This window comes from Meriones unguiculatus, chromosome 8, assembly GCF_030254825.1.
Source record: "Meriones unguiculatus strain TT.TT164.6M chromosome 8, Bangor_MerUng_6.1, whole genome shotgun sequence".
NCBI lineage: Eukaryota > Metazoa > Chordata > Mammalia > Rodentia > Muridae > Meriones > Meriones unguiculatus.
The window spans coordinates 1,552,979-1,574,463 of NC_083356.1; the positions used below are offsets into that span (position 1 = coordinate 1,552,979).

General features: G+C 53.5%; 1 protein-coding gene across 1 annotated transcript; it reads left to right on the forward strand.

Annotated features, from left to right (window-relative positions):
• The first annotated feature begins 5,410 nt into the window (after nucleotides 1-5,410).
• On the forward strand, nucleotides 5,411-12,546 carry LOC110541708 (keratin, type II cytoskeletal 78-like). Its single transcript, XM_021628423.2, has 9 exons — nucleotides 5,411-5,839; nucleotides 6,209-6,423; nucleotides 7,316-7,376; nucleotides 7,780-7,875; nucleotides 8,475-8,639; nucleotides 8,945-9,070; nucleotides 10,479-10,699; nucleotides 10,853-10,887; nucleotides 10,968-12,546. Exons 1-9 carry the CDS (start codon nucleotides 5,474-5,476, stop codon nucleotides 12,431-12,433), a joined length of 2,751 nt encoding a protein of 916 aa, XP_021484098.2. The 5' UTR covers nucleotides 5,411-5,473; the 3' UTR covers nucleotides 12,434-12,546.
• The last annotated feature ends 8,939 nt before the right edge of the window (nucleotides 12,547-21,485 follow it).

Below are 21,485 nucleotides of genomic sequence, written 5' to 3' on the forward strand. Positions count from 1 at the left end.
AGAGTGCCCCCTCCCCTGTTCCCCTGTGGCAGCTCAGTGCTCCCTGTCCCCAGTCGGGTGGGTGCGGACCCAGGGCACACCCTGCCAGCCGTGCTGTCCTCTGGGGCAGAGGAAGGGTGGGCTACCTCTGACACTGAGAGGACGTCATCACGGGCCTTCAAGAAATGGGGAAGTGCTGTCAAGGCTCAGAGCCCACGTGGCATCCCATTAAGCCGGGCCGAGTCACGTGTTCCTAGGGAATGCGACCACTCCTTTTCTGCCTGTTGACTGTGGCCGCACTGGGAAGAGGGACAAAGATCCAGGGACCCCCACCTTCCACGCCAACTTCATCTTTGGGTCCTGGCGTAGTTTAAGTTTAAGCAGAGGATCAGGGCTGTGCACGGCTGGGCGGTCCTGACCAGAGTGTGGCCCCCACCCACATCTGACCCATGCCTGACCCAGGACTGACCCACGCCATGACCCTGCTCCTGTCTCACCCAGAGGGAAGGTGGTCTGACAATCTCAGGGCGACAACCTGGCACCCCCAGACGTGGCTGGCCCGGGCTTTAACTCCTCTCTTCTCCCAGCATGGGACTCCTGGGAGTTCAATGCTCTGGTAGCCAGGCAAGCTGGCTGAGGAATCTTGGAGCCTCCTGGTGCCCATGTAGCCATAGCACAAACACAAATGTTGCTTCCTGCAGGAGGCCAAGGGGGCCACAGACAGATCCATTACGTATTCACAATGTAGGACAGCACAGCGCCTGAGTGTGTGCCCTGCTGGGTGCCTCCTGCATGTGTGCCCTGCTGGGCGCCACCTGCGTGTGTGTCCTGCTGGGCGCCTCCTGAGTGTGTGCCCTGCTGGGCGCCACCTGCGTGTGTGTCCTGCTGGGCGCCTCCTGAGTGTGTGCCCTGCTGGGCGCCTCCTGAGTGTGTGTCCTGCTGGGCGCCTCCTGAGTGTGTGCCCTGCTGGGCGCCTCCTGAGTGTGTGTCCTGCTGGGCGCCTCCTGAGTGTGTGCCCTGCTGGGCGCCTCCTGAGTGTGTGCCCTGCTGGGCGCCTCCTGAGTGTGTGCCCTGCTGGGCGCCTCCTGAGTGTGTGCCCTGCTGGGCGCCTCCTGAGTGTGTGCCCTGCTGGGCGCCTCCTGAGTGTGTGTCCTGCTGGACACCACCGAGCTCCAAGACCCGGTTTGATGGTTCTTGCCGGGATCCGTGCTGCCGCTGGTGCTCTGTGCCTCCTCCTGCTCCTCAGTCCCCTGTGTGTCCTCATTCTCTCTCTGACCCTTTCACACACGTGTGCGGTGGATTTGGATCGTTTCACCCGTTACCGTCTCGTTCCCTTCCGGCACCCACAGAGCTCTCTGCTCTTTCCGGCTTGCCTCCCGTCTGCGCTCATGTCTTCTTAGCGTTTCTACCCACACCCCCAGTGGTCTTTAAACAAAAGCTAGTCGTTATGTGCGCATGTGCATGTGTGTAGGCGTGTGTATGAATGTGTGTGTATGTGTGTGTATATACGTGTATGTGTGTATGTATGTGTTTGTGTGAATGTGTGTATGTGTGTGTATACATGTGTATGTTTATGTGTGTATGTGTGTATATGAGTGTACGTGTGTATACGTGTGTATATGAGTGTACGTGTGCACTTGCGAGTGCCAGAGTGCCCCTGTGGATGCGGCAGGAAGCGTGTGGGAGTCAGTTCTGTCCTACCCAAGTGGGTTTTGAGAGCAGAACTCGGTTTTCAGGCTTGGGCGTGTAGATGTGGCCTGTCTGACACCGCTAGCGTGCGCTCTGCTGGACTCCACTGAGCCTCTCGGAGCCTGGCACGGCCTTTCAAACGGCCTCACGGGGTTTGGGGTGTGTGTGGGGTGTGTTCTGGGGGTGTGGGCCACTGCAGACACTGAGGCAGGGCGATTGCCCGGTCCAAAGCCTGCCTGGGCTACAGCATGTGCTCAAGGCCAGCTTAGGCAAACGAGGGACGCCCTGTCCATGCCGTGCGCACTGATGCCATCATGAGGTTGGTCTTGTTCAGGCCGCTGCTCCATTAGGAGTTCATGGGGCAGCTTCAGCATTGCAGAGAGAGGACAGCAGCTCCCAGACACTGGTCCCCTGGCTCGCCTCTGATTTTTTCTGGGCCTGAGGTACTGAAGGCGTGTCAGTCGGGGTTGGGAGCCCACACTCACTGACCCTCTGCATTTGGCTCCCTAGTGTACCCCGCCCCGGTATTCATCTCTGGCAAACAGACGTTGCTCTGGTGAGAGAGGAGAGCCGCGCCTGTGTTTGAGTGTGAGCGTGTGTTTAGAATACAGTTAGAAGTTATGTTGGCTTGGGTGCTGGCGAGGCGGCCTCCCCAGCCACGGGCAGTTGGCGAGGTTTACAGTACCAGGCACACATTCCTTCCTGTTGAGTGGACCTCAAGTCCAGTTAGACAGCTGTTGGTCACTCCTGGGATAAAGTGTCAACACTGCACCGTCGTGGATCTTCCTGGTGAGGCATTGTTGTGGTGCAGAGCTTTGCAGCGGGGTAGGCCGGGCCTGCTTTTCCCCGTGGTAGCAGCCCAGTGTGAGAGCCGGTCCTCAGGGAGGGGCCTCCAGAAAGCTCTAGCCTGGTCTCCTCCCTAAGCGTGTGCTGTTGCCATCAGTAGGGTCTCACCTGTTCACTGCCTTCTGGGAGGCAGCAAAGGGCCACAGCAATGGCCGACGTTGTTTTGAGAGTCGCGTGAACCGTCCCTGACCGGGAACTCAAAGGCAGGTTTCCTGTTCCTGGCACGATTTCTTCTAGATAGTCTGTGGCTCTTGGAAAATTATTGTCACAAGCAGCACACCCTCGTTGAAACTGTTTATGCATGTGCACACGTGCCCTGCTATCTCATACATGCATGAAACCGTGTTTCCCTAGGCTTTCCCAGTCTCCTTGCTGTCTTCTCTCCCTCTCCCTCCTCGCCGTCTCCCTCCCACAGAAAGTCCCACCACATTTCCCCATTTCCCACTGGTAGAGGGGGCCCTGCCAGCTCTGTCTCGAGGCTCCCGCCCGGCACGGCCCTTCACACTTCACGGGCTTCTGCAGTCTCTCCAGCTTACACACCTAAAGACCAGGAGCTAGAGCCACAGAGAGAAAACGTGGCGCTGTGTGACCGGGCCTGGTTACCTCATCCAGTAGAAAATATTCTGCTTCCGTCTGTTTACTCAGAAAGTATCTGGCTGCAGTTTTCTCTACAGATAATAATAGTCTTTCACTGTGTAAAGCGCCACATCCTCACCAGCATTTCTCGTCACTTGTTTTCTTGATCTTAGCTATTATGATCAGGCTATGATGAAATCGCAAAGCGTTTCTTCACATCCTATCATCTATCTGTCATCTATTTATTTATTTGTGTGTATATGTGTTTGTGGATTTGTGCATCTGTGTGTGTATGTGTGTGTGTGCACCATGCATAGAACAAGATAGAGAGAGAGGACAGCGTGTGAGAGGTGGTTCTGCTCTGTAGCACGTGGGCTCCAGCAGCTGAACTTAGGTCAGAGCACTTGGGAGCAGGGCCTTCACCTGCTGAGCCATCTCACCAGCCCTCAAAGTATATTTATCTTGCATTTCCCTAATTTCTAAGGGTGCTGAACACTTTGAGATATTTATTAAACATCTTACATCTCCTGGTGAGGACACTCTGGTTGGAACCATATCCCATTTTTTATGGGGTCATTTGTTTTTTTTTGGCTCTGGTTTTAGCTCTTTCTTTTGTATGTTCTGGGTATGAACCTCCCTCAGATGTGTGGCTGGCAAGGATTCTCTCCCGCTCTGCCAGCTTCCTGGTCACTCAGCTGATTCCTTCCTCTGCTGCACAGAGGCTTTTCGGTTTTTCGAGAGCACATTTGTCAGTTGTTGGCCTAAATCCTGAGTGAATGGGGTCTTATAAGTCCTTTTCTTACCTGTGGCTTGTAGCATCCTGAGTATGTTTTCTTCTAGCATTTAAAGTTCCACGCGGAGGTCGGCTTGGAGCTGATTTTTATGGCGCGTGGGAGATGTGGGTCTAAGTTCACTCTTACACATGTGGGCAAAGCTTTTATTCACCAAGTGTCTCTCGCAGTGGCGGGGATGTTTTGGATCTGAGTTCTTAGCGGGGCCAAGAGGATTCAGACAGCTCAGCGTGCCTACCCTACTCATGGTGCAAGCACCTTTCCCTGGGGTCTTTTTTTCTCCTCTTCTCTGGTTTCCCTTGCTCTTCAGACCTTGCTCGAACCTTCTCTGTTAGTCCTGCCTCCTCAAAGGCGTCTCCATGTCCCTTGGGGTGATCCCAGTGGCCAGGGATGGAGGAAGGGGCTTGCAGCCTCCTGGAGGGAGTGGAAACACTCCTACACAGTGTCTGGCCTGGGTGGGGTGCCCGTGGCGTTGCACCATGCCAGGAATGACTTCCTCATAGCACCTCTCTATTGTTTGGTATGCTGAGTTTCTGTTTGTCTTTTCCCGGACTTGCTTCCTCAAAGACCCCAAATATCCCACCCTCAGAATTCACCAGGTGCTAGGAGAGGACGCTCAACAGGACCGCTGCTGTCCCACTAAAGAGAGCCCTACAAGTCTGAGGCTCAGGCGTCTCCAGGGAGCAGCTGGATCCACAGGGTGCTTTCCTCCTGGGGACCCTGCCTCAGGCCTGAGGATGGACCCCAACATTAGGCAAACACCGGGAATACCCTCCACCTGCTCCACCAGGGGAGACTCCCGGCCCCCGTTTCTGCTCCCAGCCTCCCAGGAGCAGACTGCAGGTGCACACTTTATTTTGGAGGGGCATGCCTCTCATTTCCCCGCTGGAAGGGCTTCAGTTGGCCCCAGCTGGAGGGGTCTGGGGAGGATGCTGGGAGGAGTAGCTACAGGATTGGCTTCTGCTTTCCAGATCTTGGCTGGAGGTGCCAGCTCGGTGTGGGGCTGGGACAGGTGCTGTCTCTCGGATGATTACTGGGTTGGGCCAAAGGAGGGAGTGAGTGCCCTGCTTTTCTGTGCCATTTCCACACTGTGGAGTGTCTTTGCTGCACCACCTCTGCTGGCCTCCCGCTTGCTCAGGGCCTGTGGTGCCTCAGTGAGGCTGGCTCTCCCCTGGGAGCGGAACTTCCCCTTGTTCTGCGCTGCCCCCCACACTCCCCTCCTCCCGTCTGCACTGGCAGATGGCTCTTTTTTCTCCTTCTCCACGAAGCCTTCCTTGAATTCCCTAGTGATGTCAACTGCTGCCTGGGGCCACGGCTCATGTCTCTGAGGCTTCCTCGTCCCTGGCTTGCAGGGCAGGGCCTGGGTCTCCTACCTCAGGCTCTGCACGTGCCGTGCAGCCATCCCCCAGGTGTGTCAGAGCAGGTCAGCCGCAGCGAGCAGCAGACATAGTCAGACTGAGAACATCTTGCTCTCCAGGGCCCAGCCCAGGGACGGGAGGGATAAAAGTCCCGTGCCAGGGCCCCGGGGCAGAAGCACACACACCGTGACCATCTCCAGTCTGTCTGAAGCTGCGGGCCTGTCTGCCTCTGCCATGTCTCTCTCCCCATGCCGGGCCCAGAGGGGCTTCAGCACCCGCTCAGCATGCTCTGCCCTCTTGGGGGCACGGGGCAGGGCTGTCGTCAGCAGCAGGAGCCTCAGCTCCTCCGAGAGACGCAGAGGAAGCTCTTGTGAGCGAGCCTGGGGGGCACAGGCCAGGCAGGGGATATGGTTCGGGCAGGGGAATGGAAGGCCTGGGCTTTCCCAGTGCCCTCCAGGGGGCATCCAGGCCGTGACCGTCAACCAGAGCCTGCTGACCCCCCTGAAGATCGAGGTTGACCCCCAGATCCAGGTGGTGAAGACACAGGAGACTCAAGAGATCAGAACCCTCAACAACCAGTTTGCCTCCTTCATTGACAAGGTGAGGGCAAGCAGCCTGGGCCTAGCCCCCCACCTCTGGGCCTCCCGCAGACAACTGCTGGGACGAGGTGAACCAGAATGAGGGTATCCAACCTCCTTCTGCCACTCTTCTGATTGCCTCAGTGGCAAGGAAGTCCTGCCCTGGTCTAACTAGAGTCTTTCTGCTCTTCCGTGGTAGGGGCTTGGGGACAGAGGGCACTTGTTTAGTGATGAGGAGCCCTGTCTCCATTGTTCCATCCAACATGGGTGGGCTAAGGGAGGGCTTGGGGCTTCTCTGCCCAGGCAGGGGTGGGAGGCAGGAAGAAGGGCTCACGCAGGCTGTCTGAGGCCTCCCTCTCCAGCGGTCTCAGGGCCCTGTGTCTGGCCGCAGGTGCGCTTCCTGGAGCAGCAGAACAAGGTCCTGGAGACCAAGTGGGCGCTGCTGCAGCAGCTGCAGGGCAAGCACAGTCCTCAGGGCCTGGAGTGCATCTTCGAAGCCTGCCTGGCCCGGCTCAGGCAGCAGCTGGAGGAGGTGCAGAGGGAGCGGCGGGCTCTGGACTCCGAGCTGAAGACCTGTCGGGACCAGGAGGCTGAGTACAAGTCCAAGTAGGCCACAGTGGGGCCCTTGCGGTGGCTCGGGGTGTGCGGAGTGCTCTGCCAGCCCGAGGGTCTCCTGCGGCCATCCTCTGCCCCCGTCCCGATTCACAGGCTTACCTGTGATATGTAGAGGAGACCCCCGTGCCCACCCAGGCCCGGAGAGACCCGGGAGGAATGTTGAGATCTCTCGCCAGAGGGCCGAGGCCTAGCCGCAAGGCTCCGTGCGTCTGGTCCGGACTGGGAAGGGTTTATTTAAACAGCACCTTGAGAGCTTTCTCGAGAAATTCCTGTTTAGCAGGCTGCGGGCTAACGTGAGTCAGATGTCTTCTGGTCTAGGGTGGAGGGCAGTCAGTTTAGTGTGCTGATCCCCAGGTCCGTGGTGTGATTCAGAGCTGGACTCTGCTTCTAGCTCTTTAGCTAGGCAGCCTGGTGGTAGGGACAGCCCTGCTGAGGGGCGGCGAGGGCTGGAGAGCAGGGGCTGCCTCCTTCCTCTCCCAGTCCTGGTGTCTACTGTTGCATTCTGGGAAAACGTCCTCTCCTCCCTTTGTGGTCCCCAGGGCTCCTGGGGATGTGGTGGGTGCGATAGAGGAAGGGGGGCCAGGCTTTCAGACCTGCCACAGAGCCGCCTGCTTCCTGGATGAAGCCCATGTCACCCCCTCAGGGCCTGCGGAGTGCTTGGGAAACCATCAGGACACTCAGCCTACCGTCCTGCGGGATGCAGGCTGAAAGTCCCACGCAGGGGTGTAGGCAGACGAGCAACCCCCTGACGGGAAAGGAGAGACGGGTCAGTGGTGGCTCCTGACTCGAGGCCTCTGAAGACAAGGCACTCAGGGAGGGCACAGGGGTGCAGAGCACAGGGCTGGGCCCTGACCTGGTGCCTGACTCTCCTCTCCCTTCGCAGGTATGACCAGGAAGCTCACAAGCATGCCTCGGTGCAGAATGACTTTGTGGTCCTTAAGAAGGTGGGAGGGGCTCAGAGGCTCTATTTAGAGAGCCCCTGCTGTGCCCCTAACCTGGCCCCAGGCTGGGAGGCTGGGGTGTGCATGCATGTGTGTGTGTGTGTGTGTGTGTGTGTGTGTGTGTGCGCGCGTGTGCGTGTGCGTGTGCGTGTGCGTGTAGACAGTAACTGAGGCAGGCTGTCATCTTCACACACTCACCCCCGTTGGGATGGCACGCTCAGACTGAGGTGCCCTTTGACGGGCTCTGGGCTCACTGCAGAGGGTGAGAGGTTGGGAGGCAGGGCAGGAAGTGGAGACAGCACAGCGGGTTGCTGGGCAGGCTGGGGGACAGAGAAGAAGGGGGTCGTCAGACACACTGGCATGGGGTCGTGAGAGGAAGTGGGCGGTGTCTGTCTCCTGTCTCCAGGATGTGGATGAGGTTTTCCTGAGCAAGATGGATCTGGAGGGCAAGCTGGAGTCTCTGAGAGAACACGTCTGCTTCTTGACACGCCTGTACAGAGAAGTGAGGACCCGTGGGGAGTGGGCGCAGGATGGGCCAGCTCCCTGTGGCCAGGAGGGGAGCCGGCAGGAGGGGGAGTGTTAGGATGGCTCTGGTGGGTGGTCATTATCATTGGCTAGTCAGCTACAAGGCATCGGTATGAGGATTTAGTGGTGAAGCACCAGGAAAAAACCTCACGGAGTTCCTGTCAGAAGGCAGACGGAGACAACAAACACAAGTTCCATACTCTGTCAGGACAGAGCTGCAGAGGACAGGGCAAAGGGCTGGAAATGCAAAAGAGCCTGATGTAAAAGGCAAATCAGTAAGCGTAAAGGAGGGAAGGAACACTTCAGGCAGGAAGCTCTTGGGACTCAGAGAGGCTGTATCCTTAGCCACAGGAAATGCGAGGTGACCAGCGTGACTGATCGTGTGGCAGAAAGTATCATCAGGAGTGAGAGGGTAGCAGGAACAGAGGGCTTGGGGCCTCACAGGTGTTTTTCCTTTGCTCTCCACCCTTCAGACGTCACTGGAGCGCCTCAGGGGGTGTCGGGCAAGTGGATGGCCATTTGGGCACCCTTCCCCCTTGTGGCACAGTGGTGGGCACTGAGCTGTCTCTCCCGCAGGAACTGGGGCAGCTACAGGCCCGGGCAGATGACATGTCCGTGGTGCTGTCTGTGGATAATAACTGCTGCCTGGACTTCAGCGACATCATCGCCGAGGTCCGAGCCTGCTATGAGGAGATCACCCGGAACAGCAAGGCCGAGGCTGAGGCCGTGTTCCAGACCAAGGTGCTGGATCCAAAGGGCAAACAGACAACTCGGGGGTATTTGTGCACCGGGAGGGTCACCAGCTCTGGTCCTGTCGGGGCAGCTCTGAGGTTTGGGGTTCAGAGGGCTTGGTCCACTGCGCAGGAGGGGGGCGTGGCAGGAAACCAGGAGACCAGCCGATGGGCACATCCTGAGCTCAAGCAGGCGACCTGCCCTGGGAAAGCGCCAGCGTCAGAGGCATCGCTGGGTGGGAAGGTGGCGCGCCCCAGATTCTGGGGTCAGAGGTGGCTGCGGACTCAGCCAGTGGTGGTTCCCTTGTGCCTCAGTACCAGGAACTCCAGGCCTCAGCCCAGGTTCACGGGGACAGCATGAAGGAAGCGCAGGCGCAGATCGCCCAGCTCCGGCAGGCCATACAGAGGTTGCAGGGTCAGACGGCCAGCCTCAAGAAGCAGGTAGGTGCCCAGCGGCTATCGTCCGACCCCCCACAGCTAGCCATTTCCTTCCCGGTGGCGAACATGAGGATGAGTGTCAGGGATCCGGGCGACTCGTGGGGGGAGGCTGCAGACAGATCCTCGCGGCACCTCTGAACTGCCGGTTCCCTGAATTCCAGTCTGGCTTTTCCGGGCCCTCGCACTGTCCAGTGCCAGGAGTCCTCCGCTCACAGCCCACGTTCAGGTGGACAGCCTGCTTTTGCCTTCTTGGGGAGAGAGTCAGTTGGCCTAACTCTCATCTCATCTCTTCTTTTGGCTCTCCCTCCACAAGTACACGGAAACTCAACACCAAACACTTTTCTGGTTTCCCTTCCGGAGAAGCACGTGTGTGTCTGTGTGTGTGGGGTCCCGGAAGGGGAGACCAGAAAGGCTGAAGTGTGAAGCCTCCTCAGGAGGTCTCACAGAAGGCTGAGGAGGTCTGAGGAGGTTTGAGGAGGCCTGCCCTTCCAGGTGGGAAGGGTGATGGCTTTCTAGCTATCAAGTTTGTGCTCGTGTGTCTCAGAGCAGGAGACTGGATTTGAGACCTGTAGTGATGAGTGATGGGTGACGAGAATAGAGCACGGTCACATAAGTATTTGTGTGTGTGTGTGTGTGCGCGTGTGTGCGCGCGCGCATGTGCAAGACGCTCAGTGGTTGTGTGGGTGGCCCTGAACTTTCATCCTCAGCTCTTTATTCTTATTTTCACGTGATTTGGTGTTCTACTTGAGTGCCTATCTGCACACCTGCTTTTAAAATAGACACACCAGGGCCAGTCCTGACGAGCGTGGTCTCTTACCCGCTGCGTGTCTTTCTCTTGGGGAGTCCGTCCCCTTCTCTGCACAGGCCGGATGGACGGAGCTTCTCATAGTGCCCCGGCATGCTGGGTCCCCACTCAGCTGGCTTAACCCTTCCTAGACGTGGAGGGGGATCTCATTCCTGCTCTGGAGCATTTGTGTGGGGACAGAGCAGTGACAGCCTTCTGTGTCTTTTTTTCCTTTCTGAATCTGAGGTGATGCTGAGTCACCCACATATCTCTGCTTCTCTTGTGTCCAATGACTGGGTTGAGGACTCGCACTGGGCTTACCAGGTGCTATCACAAGTTGTTTAACCCAGTGAGCCAGTCAGGACCCTGCTTCCCAAAAGACCATGCTCTGAGGCTCTGGGTGTATGTGAAGATGTTGGGGACCCCACTGACCCCTCTGCTACAGGAGAAGAAAATGTTAGGCAGCATTTTCCCCTAGAATGGGAGGGGCTGGGCACAGGGTGGTCATAATTCTGAGTTCCTGAGATTAGGGTCTACCTGGGTCTTCAAATGCTATCCATGGTGGGTGTTTTGAGAGGGCCCGTCAAACTTGCGGCCACTTTCTCCTCCATTTCTACTCCCGTCTAGAACGACGGTCTGCAGTCGGCCATCGCTGATGCCGAGCAGCACGGGGAGATGGCTCTGAGGGATGCTCAGGCCAAGCTGGATGAGCTGGAGGCCGCCCTGAGAGCAGCCAAGCAGGACATGGCGCAGATGCTGCGGGAGTACCAGGAGCTGATGGGCACAAAGCTGTCCCTGGACGTGGAGATCGCCACCTACCGCAGGCTGCTGGAGAGCGAGGAGTGCAGGTGGGGCTGGGGAGGGTGGAAGGCCAGTGCAGCCTCTCGGTGCTAGAGGGGCTTCTGAGAGATTTCCCGACTCCACTTGTGCGGGGGGCGGGGTGTTTGAGATGTGGGACTGTAGTCTTTCCAGCCTCTCAGCATTTCTCCTTCCTCCTCCAGGGCATCTAAGGAGCACATCAGCCAGGTCACTATCTGTGAGTATGAGGGGACTTGAGAGTAGGGTTCCCTTGCGGTGCCGAGGACCCTGCTGTGACCCTAGTGCATCTCTTGGCAGCCACAGCAGGAGGCAGTGTTGTTATGCCTGGAGGAGTTGGTGGAGGCCAGTTGATCATACCCGGAAGAATTGGTGGAGGCCAAATGGTCACTTCTGGAGGAATTTGTAGAGGCCAAATAATTGTCCCTGGAAGAGTTGGTGGAGGTCAAATGGTTGTGCCTGGAAGAATTGGTGGAGGCCAAGTGGTCATTCCTGGAAGAATTAGTGAAGGCCAAGTAGTTGTGCCTGGAAGAATTGGTACAGGCCAAGTGGTCAATACTGGAGGAGTTGATGGAGGCCAAGTGGTCATTCCTGGAAGAGTTGATGGAGGTCAAATGGTTGTGCCTGGAAGAATTGGTACAGGCCAAGTGGTCAACACTAGACAAGATTATGGAGGCCAAGTGGTCATTCCTGGAAGAATTGATGGAGGTCAAATGGTTGTGCCTAGAAGAATTAGTGAAGGCCAAATGGTTGTGCCTGGAAGAATTAGTGAAGGCCAAATGGTTGTGCCTGGAAGAATTAGTGAAGGCCAAATGGTTGTGCCTGGAAAAGTTGGTACAGGCCAACTGGTCAATACCAGAGAAGATTATGGAGATCAAGTGGTCAATACCAGAGAAGACTATGGAGGCCAAGTGGTCAATACCAGAGAAGACTATGGAGGCCAAGTGGTCAATACTAGAGAAGACTATGGAGGCCAAGTGGTCAATACTAGAGAAGACTATGGCGGTCAAGTGGTCAATACCAGAGAAGACTATGGAGGTCAAGTGGTCAATACTAGAGAAGACTATGGAGGCCAAGTGGTCAATACTAGAGAAGACTATGGCGGTCAAGTGGTCAATACCAGAGAAGACTATGGAGGCCAAGTGGTCATTCCTGGAAGAGATTGTAGAGGCCAAACGGTCGAGCCTAGAAGGGATTGTGCAGGCCAAATGGTCATGCCTGGAAGAGATTGTGCAGGCCAAATGGTTGAGCCTGGAAGAGATTGTGCAGGCCAAATGGTCATGCCTGGAAGAGATTGTGCAGGCCAAATGGTCATGCCTGGAAGAGATTGTGCAGGCCAAATGGTTGAGCCTGGAAGAGATTGTGCAGGCCAAATGGTCATGCCTGGAAGAGATTGTGCAGGACAAATGGTCATGCCTGGAAGAGATTGTGCAGGCCAAATGGTCATGCCTGGAAGAAATTGTGCAGGCCAAGTGGTTATGCCTGAAGGAGCTGGTGATGGCGAAGGAGGCACTTGTGGACTCAGGGGCTGGGGAGGCAGCTTTGGGTCTGGAGGCTGCTCTAGCATCGTAACTGGTGGCTTTGACATCCCCCAGGGATCTGGGTACAGCCCCAGCATGAGTTTCTGCTCAGTGTCTGGCTGTGGCCTCAATTCTGGCTCTGGCCTCAGTTCTGGCTCTGGCTTCAGTTCTGGCTCTGGCTCCAGCTGCCGTACCATCTTGAAGAAGACAGTGGAGTCAAGTCGGAAGACATCTGTCATTTGTTGAGTGATCAGGCAGTCACATCCCTCGTCAGCCCAGCAGCCCTGCTCCCCTTCTATCCCCCGTCCCCCATGTCCACAGCCCAAAGCTGGGCCCTGGAGAAAGTCAATAAAGCCTGGCCTGCCTGCTATTCCAAGTGCTCAGCTACTCATTTTCATCTCACTGTGTGTGTGTGTGTATGTGTGTGCGTGTCTGTGTGTGTGTCCCGCGTGGTGCTTAGGCTCTGTCCTCTGGCCGGCAGCTGGTTCCACTCCGGTGTCCATGGTCTTCAGGCTGGCCTGGAAGATCTTTTGGTTAGGCTTTGGCAAGACTCTACCCCTCGTTCAAATATCCTTCAGTGCAGAGAGTGTCTACAGGCTGCTACTTGGAAGCTGGAGACTGGAAGCTAGGAGGGCTGCCTGGCCCCTTCCCCTCCCCTCTTCCTGCCTCTGTTTCTTCAGCTGTCCTGTGAAGTGTTACAGCACTCTGTCATCTCCTTCCCCTCTTGACAAACCCTGTTCGGAGCTGAGCCACTTTTGGTGCTGTGAACCAGCACTGGGGGTCCTCCGCGAGCGCTGGGTCCCTCTCCTGCCCTGCCCACTTCTGCCCCCTCCAGCACGTCCCTCCCAAGGAGCCTGAGGCTCCTTCCAGCCGAGGACCTCCTCACTCGCTCAGAGCCCCTGTGTTGGGAGGGCGGCTTTGTGGCAGGATGCTTTTTGTTCTGGTGCCCTTTCCAGTCCGTGGCTCAGTGCTGCCCAGGGCAGCAAGCCTGGCTCCTGTCACTCCTCCCATGACCACTTCAAAGCCTTGACCTGACCTCGCTCCCGGCTAGGGACACCTCAGCAGGTGCCCAGCACAGCCCAGATGCTCAGCAGTAGCCTTGAGGTGGGTTCTGAGGGCAGAGACCAGGGTTCCTCATGGCAAGTGTAGCTTCTCTGCCGCGCTCACCAGCAATTCAACACTGCCCCCAGCTTGCTGCTAGGTCCCTGAGGTGCCCCCTCGAACACACTGCTCCACCTCCCACGTTCCTACTGGCATTCTGGAGGCTCTCACAGCTTCCATCACTTGTCTTCACAGCTTGTCCCCGCCCTCCCCGAGACTGTCTGCTTCAACTTGCTCTGGTCCCAACCTTAGGCGGCTCCCTGCTCCTCCTTTCAAGTCAGCATCATGGTTTTCTCCTAGAATATGGACTGCAGGACCCTTCCTATGCCCTGTACATTCTGGTTGCCCTGTTGTCCCTGGTGATATAATTGGTTCTGGTCGGGGAGACCCTAGGCCAGAACTTCTTGGCTGTTTTTTCTCCTTGGACACAAAAGACAGATCTAATGGGGACCTGAAACCATGTCCCCAGCCCCAGGTGCTCCCTGGACCTGACTACTAGGAATGTTTTTCTTCTCTTTCAGGAAGCTCTGAGGGAAGCTGTGCATGTGAGAGTCAGGGCTGGGCCTGGGGGGTTCTGGGAGGATTGACTTCACCCACTCTGCATGCTTTGTAGTCTCGCTAATGTTTCTTCCTCACTCCCTTTCCTGTCCTGGGGCCTGGAGAGAGGCAGCTTGGCCATGCCGCCAGCTCGGTGGCCTGGGCTGAGAGAGGTCTTGAAGTTCTGCTGCTGTGCCAGGGAGACGGCATCAGGGAGTCCTCTCACTCACCTGGGAAGAAGCCGTTCCCACCCGTGGGCAGGAGACATGGGAGAACACTTCAGCCCAAGTGCTAACATTCCCAGCAATGATTCTGCCTCAGTGGTGTATTGTTGCCATGCTTCAGTGTTCCCATCCCTAAGAAGACTCTAACAACACAGAGTGGTAGCTGGCTCTGTAATCCCAGATGTAGGAGGCCAAGGAAGGTGGCCTGTCCTAAGTTCAAGGTCAGCCTAGGCTACATGCATGAGTTCCAGACAGCCTGAGCTGCAGAGAGACCCCATCTCAGAAGAGATAAACACAGCAGCAGCCGCCACCACCTCTCACTACACAGTACAACCCCACAGAGCGCAGTTCAACTGAGTCCTGTGAATTGCACCCCCTTCTGTAACCAGGCTCTTTGGCTACTTTGTTCGATTTTTATATCTACTACCCTTTCTATCCCAATTCCTTCCAACCTCCTCCACCCTGCTTCCTTCCAACCCCCCAATACTAGGTAGGTGATAAAGAAACTTAGAGGTTTCTTAGAGGGGGTGTAGATCTCTTTAGACTACTTTCTGCTCATTAGGGGCGTCAAGTTCCTTGGGGCAGATTTGATCTTCGCCGACAGGATATACAATTTCTTCTGATTGTCTCTGCGCACAGCAACTTGACAAACTGCAGCAGCAGAGGGAGCAGTGGCTGACTCTTCGGGGAGCAGCCGCCGACTCTTTGCAGAGCCTCTGGCCCATCTCAGGGCTCTGGCATCTACAAGTCTCCAGAATTCCAAACTTAAACCATCCGCATCTGGCAAAATTCACGCCCCTCCTAGAGCACGAGACAATCATAGTCAGCTGCTGTGCATAACCTGAAGCAGCCCCACATTCCACGCCTGAGGATAAAACAAAAGCATGTTCACATAACGTGACAAAAATTCTCACCACGTTTCCTTCTTTCTATTTTAAGCCAATAATTGAAACAGACATTTCAAACTAAACACTTTTCAGATCAGTGGTGGAGGTTTTCAGGAGCTCTTCCCTGCCTAATTCCAATCTTTATAAGTTCTGATGGCATCCACAGCTTTTCATTCCCTGTAGAAACACAAGCAGATCCATGTCTCTAATGAAAAACTATTGCAGGTTTCCATTCTGATGTAAACACATCCTTACGGTATATAGGATGACTTAATCCCACAGTTTTTCCTATAACCCAGTGTTTCTTGGGTGTTGTTCCTTTTTCATTACCATTCAGAGAGTTTAAGGTTAATAAAGCATTATTAGTCTGTTCCTGGTGGCCTTTACTTTCCCTTTTTGCTTTATAAGCATTTCTTTTAGACTGTGGCTAGACTTTTCTACTGTTGTCCTGTAGGGTTGGTGCTATATCCATGATGTGCTTTATATTATAACAGGCAAAGAATTGTTCATCCTTCTGGGGGCATTATCAGTCCTAATTTGTGCAGGTATCCCCATAATTGCCATTATTTTCAATAAATATGTAATTACAGAGCCGACTTTTTCAGAGTCTAAAGCAGTTGCCTATTGAAACCTTGAATATGTATCAATGGTATGGTGTACACACTTTAGTTTTCCAAATTCTGCAAAACAAAACACATCCTCCTGCCAGATTTCATTTCTTCTGTCATCCTGGGGTTACTTCCTGTAGGGAATGGAGTTTGGTTACACAGAGAACAAGCCGGACATTTAAAAAATAATAATTTCCTTGGTTTGGTGTTTTTCTTGAAAATTTGAGGCTTCTAACACACTTTCTCTTAATAATTGGTCAATTTCATCATTTTCTTGTGCCAGTGGACAAACCTGTATGATCCTGAGTAAATGAACAGCCTAAGTCTGATTTCATGGTGTATAAGCAACAGGGTTAATTCTGAGTTATCAGGGGTAAATTCAGCAGCTTCCATACGCAAAACAACTCTTTCTGCACACTGAGAGATTCAGGAAAATCTGATGCTGTCCGACTCATCACCTGCCTTTCCAACTTATTTGCATCAGTATATATATTTGTGGGTGCTTCAGGAGTTGGTGTTACCTTTAGGATACATGGGATAATCCAGTTCTTTTAATGAACTGCAGATGCTTTTAGGGTATTTGTCACAAATTTCTCCACGTAGTTACTACCCATAACGACACAATCTCAGCATTAGAAAGAAGCACAACAGTTTTGGCTGGGTCTGTTCCTCACAATCGACATATTATTCTACCTTTTATTTTTTAACTCTTTTTTTTCTTTATTAATTACACTTTATTCACTTTGTATCCTCCCCCATGGTTCCCTCCCACCTCCTGTCCCAATCCCTGCCTTCCTCCCTCCTCTGCACGCATGCCCCTTCCCCAAGTCCACTGATAGGGGAGGTCTTCTTTTCCTTCCTTCTGATCCTAGCCAATTAGGTCTCATCAGGAGTGGCTGCATTGTCTTTATTCTACCTTTTATGAGTAATTCAGAAACCTTTTTAATGTAAGTCTTTAATTTTTTACTTTATGCACTAAGAAATCCATTCTATAATACTGTCTTCCCTTTGCATAATGAGTCCAGTGGGAGAATGAGTTGAAGGCAAAATAACCAATATTCAGTCACATTTAGGATCAGTTTGAGCCACACATGCATCACTCTACCAGAGTTAACACTCTCTGTTCCAGCTGTTAGCCACCTGGACTGTTTAAGCCTGGATCTACTTGTCATGTGTGAAACAAATTAATTAATTAATTCAATTGCAGACCTTGGCCCATTAATGCCTCCCATTCATTTTTGAAAACCATTAAGAGCTTGCAGCTCATCTTTACTGATCTGTACCTTTTGTAGTCACATTGTTTGTTGACTTACTTTATAACCCAGATAATTAATAGAACCTCCTCTCTGTATTTTTTTGGAGCAATATGCAACCCCCGGCATGGCAGAATTCTTTGTGTTTCCTTAAACAATTTCTATAAAATATCTGTGTCAGAGTCAGCCAACAAAATATTGTCTATGAAATGATAAATAATGGATTGAGGAAATTGCCTATGAATTACTTCTAGTGGTTGTTGCACAAAATATTGAATAAAATTGGACTATTTAACAGTCTCTGTGGAAGTACTTTTTAATGGTATCTCTTTACTGACCACTGTTGTTAAAGTAGGTACCGAGAAAGCAAAGCTTTCCCTGTCATGCTCATGCAAAGGAATTGTGAAAAACTAATCTTTTAAGTCAATTGCTATAATGGGCCGTCACTTAGGTAATAAAGAAGGTAAAGGAATCCCAAGCTGTAATGGACTCATGCTTGAATTACTCTGTTCATCACTCTTAAATCTGTTATCATCCTCCATTTTCTTGATTTTTTAGAAAGTTGGCAAACACGGATTTCACGGGCTGGTGGAATCAGCTGCTCAGGTGCCTGCAAATTTTTTCTTAGTTATGGGCCACTGCTCTGCCCACACAGTAAACCATCTCAGGGGTAGGGCTGTTGGCCTTTCAGCAGTGGCCTCCCCCTAAAGCTGTAAACGCAGATGTCCTGTGCTTGGACAATGGGCACAGCTTGTGACCGTTCTTGACGACACATAGCAATATCTTCCCCAGGAGCATCACCATTTCACCCTACGTTCATCACTGGCTGTCTCTGGGACTGCAGGAATATTAATTTGAGTGCCCCGTTGTTGTAAAAGAGCCCTTCCCCGAAAATTTATGGATGTGTCAGCCACATAAGGTTTCAGCTTCTATGTTTGTACTTCTGGTTCCACATATTTAACCCATTAGATACTTTGTTTTATTTGAGATAACTTATCAATTCCTATAAACTGTGTATAAACCTTCTGAAGTGGCCATTCGGGAGTCCAGCTGAATGTGTTTTTGAAACAAGGTTTCGACGAGGTAGCCCTGGCTGATCTGGAACTCACTCATGTAGACCAGGCTGGCCTTGAATTTACAGAGATCCACCTGCCTCTGCCTTGCCCCGTGCTGGGATTAAAGGTGTTTGCGACCAAGCCGCGCCTAGTGTTGTTTTCTTCTTTAAAATTTGTTTGTTACTTATTGTACCATGTGTGTGGGTGAGCACCAAGGCCAGAGGTCACTGGCTTTCCTGGGGTTAGAGTTACAGGCAACTGTGAGCCACCTGAAAGGGGGCAGGGAAACAAACCCGGGTCCTCTCCAAGACCTAAGCTTTCTTAAAAACTGAGACCTCTCGGGAGGGGCATAGGAGAAGAGAGAGGGAGGGGGAGATTAGGAGGGGAGGAGGGAGGGCTACAGCTGGGTTACAGAGTGAATAGACTGTAATCAATAAAAATATATAAATTAAAAGAATTGAGGCCTCTCTCCATCCACTAGATAAAATGTTTGTTTATTTACTTATTTACCTATTGGTCAGTCGGCCTCAGAAGGGCCACACAGCTGGGGATGGCTTTGAACTCCCATGAACCCTGTTTCCACCTTCTGAGAGCTAGCATTGCACAGGTGGGCACCGTCCCCCTGGCTCCCAGATGGCTTTCACAACAGAAATGTCGTTTTCCTCAGGGCTGGTCAGCACGCGCGGTTGCTTTGGAGGTCTCTCCTTGGCCTGGGGTGCCAAGCCTCTCTCTGCCGCATCCTCTTCTGGTTTTCCTCTGTGCGCGTGCCCTTGTCACCCAGATGCGTGCCTCGGAGGACTGTTTGGAAGCACCAGAGGCTTGGAGGACGGTGGGAGCTTGGACATTTTCTCGCTCACACCGTGCTCAGTGCCTGCGTCTCGCCTCTGAGCAGTGGGTATGAACATGAACATGAACACACAGTCTTGCTGGAGGCTGCTCTAACCAGCTCCACTGGTGCCTTCCTTAACAACTGTGCCCGCTGCTTCTTTCTGGGACTAGAAACTAAGTTTCTCCTTCTGACTAGCTCCATGTTGGCCGCCACTTGTAACAGAGCTTTTGGCTACTTCATTGGGTTCTTATATCTACCTTCCTACACCACCCCAATCCCTTCCAACTCCCCAACACTCGGTAGGCAATGAAGGAACTTAGAGGGAAAATGGGGGGTAGATATTTTTACACTACTTCTTGTCGATTAGGGCTGATGAGTTCCCTGGGCAAATTTGATCTTCTCCAGCAGGATACCCAATTTCTTCTACTCATCTCTTTGTGCATGACAACCTGACAACCTGCAACAAACCATAGTAGCAGGGAGAGCAGCAGCCAGCTCTTCAGAGCAATTCCAGCCTTGGGGCTCTGGCATTTATAAAAGTCTCCAGGGTTTCAAACATAAACCTTCCTCCACTGGCAAATTCATACCCCTCCTAGGGCACAACAGAAATCATGGTCAGCTGCTGTGTGCCATCTGAAGCAGCCCTGCCTCCCACACCCAGGGGTAAAACAAAAATATATTCACATAACATAACTGGGTTTTCAAAGACACCAATATTCTCATTCCACCCCTCCCCAGTCGAAGACAATTTTATTTCTCATGGAAGGACTCAGCTTCTTACAGGTGCTTTGGTGGTGGTCTTGGGGAGGGAACCACAGTCTAAATCAGCTGGGGATATTTTTCTGGGGAGTGGGTTCTTGAATGCCCAATGAAAAGCGTAGACAGCACAGAACCTGGCTTGGGATCTCCTTTGCTCTTGTGCTTCCGTTGTGTTTTCAATGGGAGACTTCACAGATTCTTTAATCAAATAATTAAATCGGAGCCTCCAGGGTCTCTCTCTGAAGGCTGGCTTGGAACTATGCAAATCAGTTTGTTCTCAAACTCATGACCGTCCTACCTTAGCCTTCCAATACTGTCATTACAGACATGAACACTACAGCAACCAAATGAAAATTTTTTCTAAATTTTACTTTATTATTATTATTAATGTGTGTATGTATGAGCTTTGGTGTGTGTGTTAGGTCAGGTGACAACTTTTAGGCGTCGATTTTTCTCCTTCCCAGGTGTGGGAGATGGGGATGCAGGTTTATGCAGTAAAGTGCTTCTATCCACGGAGCCATCTCCCGGGCCCCAGACGAAGAACCTCTTACTGGCCGTGTCCTGGAGCACATGCCCAGCCCAGCCCACACAGTGAACTGTGCTCAGCCATCACCTCCTTCCACAACCCTGATTCTCTCATCTGGAAGTGAGGCTTGCTTTCTGAGGAGCAGCGGGGACCAGGAGCTGGGAACTAGCCACGGCAGAAGCGGGAAGCAGCCGCCGCCCCGGACCCAGTGAGCTAGCTGTTTCAGTTTGTTCAGGATGGAGGAGACTTGGGAGTGTTGGCCTGCGTCAGGCCGAGGAGGAGCAGGCAGCAGCTACCCTGTGCGGAGCAGTGGGGTGGGTCCCTCAGGAGAAGTGTGGTGTCGGATGGCAGGAGCTAGCACCAGCACCCATTTGTCTCTTTTATGATCTCCTCTTTGGCCAACCGTGTTGGAAGAATGGAACCAGAACGCAGTGCCCAGCGTGAGGAGGGCGGGAGCAGACCCGAGGTAGGATGGAAACAAGGGGGCACAACCAGAGAAGGGGAAAGACGGGCCAACCCTGCACGTGGGTGCCCGGGAGGCACTGGGGCACACAGCTAGCCCTCGGACCGGGCTGATGATAATACTGGTTCCCACTAGACTGGGAAGTCCTGCTTCTCTTGGGAGGGTCCTCGCCCCGTGCCTTCCATGTTGCCAGCACGCAAGCTGCTTGGCGGCAGCAAAGCAAGTCGCCGTTGCCAGCTGTTCCAACCCATGCTTTTGCTGGCAGCGGCCCCGATGCTCTCGTCTCTGCTGGCTCGGGAGGCCTCTGGCAGGTGGGAGTCTCTGCCTGGGCAGCTGGCCGGGAGGAAGCAGCAGGCTGCAGCTCTTCCTGGCTTTGTAGCCCCCTCCCTGCACTTCCTCCGTGATATCTGCGGGAGGCCACAGGTCTGGCTCAAGTTTAAGCACTCACTGCCAAGGGACCAAACCCTGTAGTCATTAAGTGGCTCTCCAGAGCTGCCGTGGGATCCTGGAATCAGCAGGGGCCCTCTGGAGGCCTGCGTGCTCATATTATGTAATACGAATGTATTCTAAAGGACTTTTATTCTTTACTTCGGTCTGTTCATGCTATCAATACACCCTCCACTAGTTTCTTCTTAAAAGACTGAAAAGACCAGGTGTGGTGGCACATGCTTGTCATTTCAGAACTTGAGTGTAAGTCTGGCTTGGGCTACATAAAATCAGTGTGTGTGTGTGTGTGTGTGTGTGTGTGCGTGCGTGCGCGCGCGCGCACGCGCGCGCGCGCGCCCTGAAAAAAAGAATCCAAAGAAAGTTGATGTCTGAAAGCAGAAACAGAGCTACAAGCCTAGAGTAGCTCAGAGGCAAATCAAGCATACGGTACTCTGCCTAGGCCCACAGTGATCTGGCTGGCTGGGAAAGGAAGGCCGTGTCTCGCAAGGGTAGATCTGGGCCTCGCAGGCTTGTCACTAGCATAAACGAGCCGCATGCCTGAGTGCTGGCCTTTGGGCTGGCGTATGTTTGTGTTTACAGCTGGAATCCCACTCCCACTGCCCAGCCGAG

Coding starts and splice junctions, on each gene's coding strand:
- LOC110541708 (XM_021628423.2), top strand. CDS start 5,474: ATGTCTCTCTCCCCATGCCGGGCCCAGAGGGGCTTCAGCACCCGCTCA. Junction 6,424..7,315: donor GAGGCTGAGTACAAGTCCAA/GTAGGCCACAGT, acceptor CTCCCTTCGCAG/GTATGACCAGGAAGCTCACA. Junction 7,876..8,474: donor TGACACGCCTGTACAGAGAA/GTGAGGACCCGT, acceptor TCTCTCCCGCAG/GAACTGGGGCAGCTACAGGC.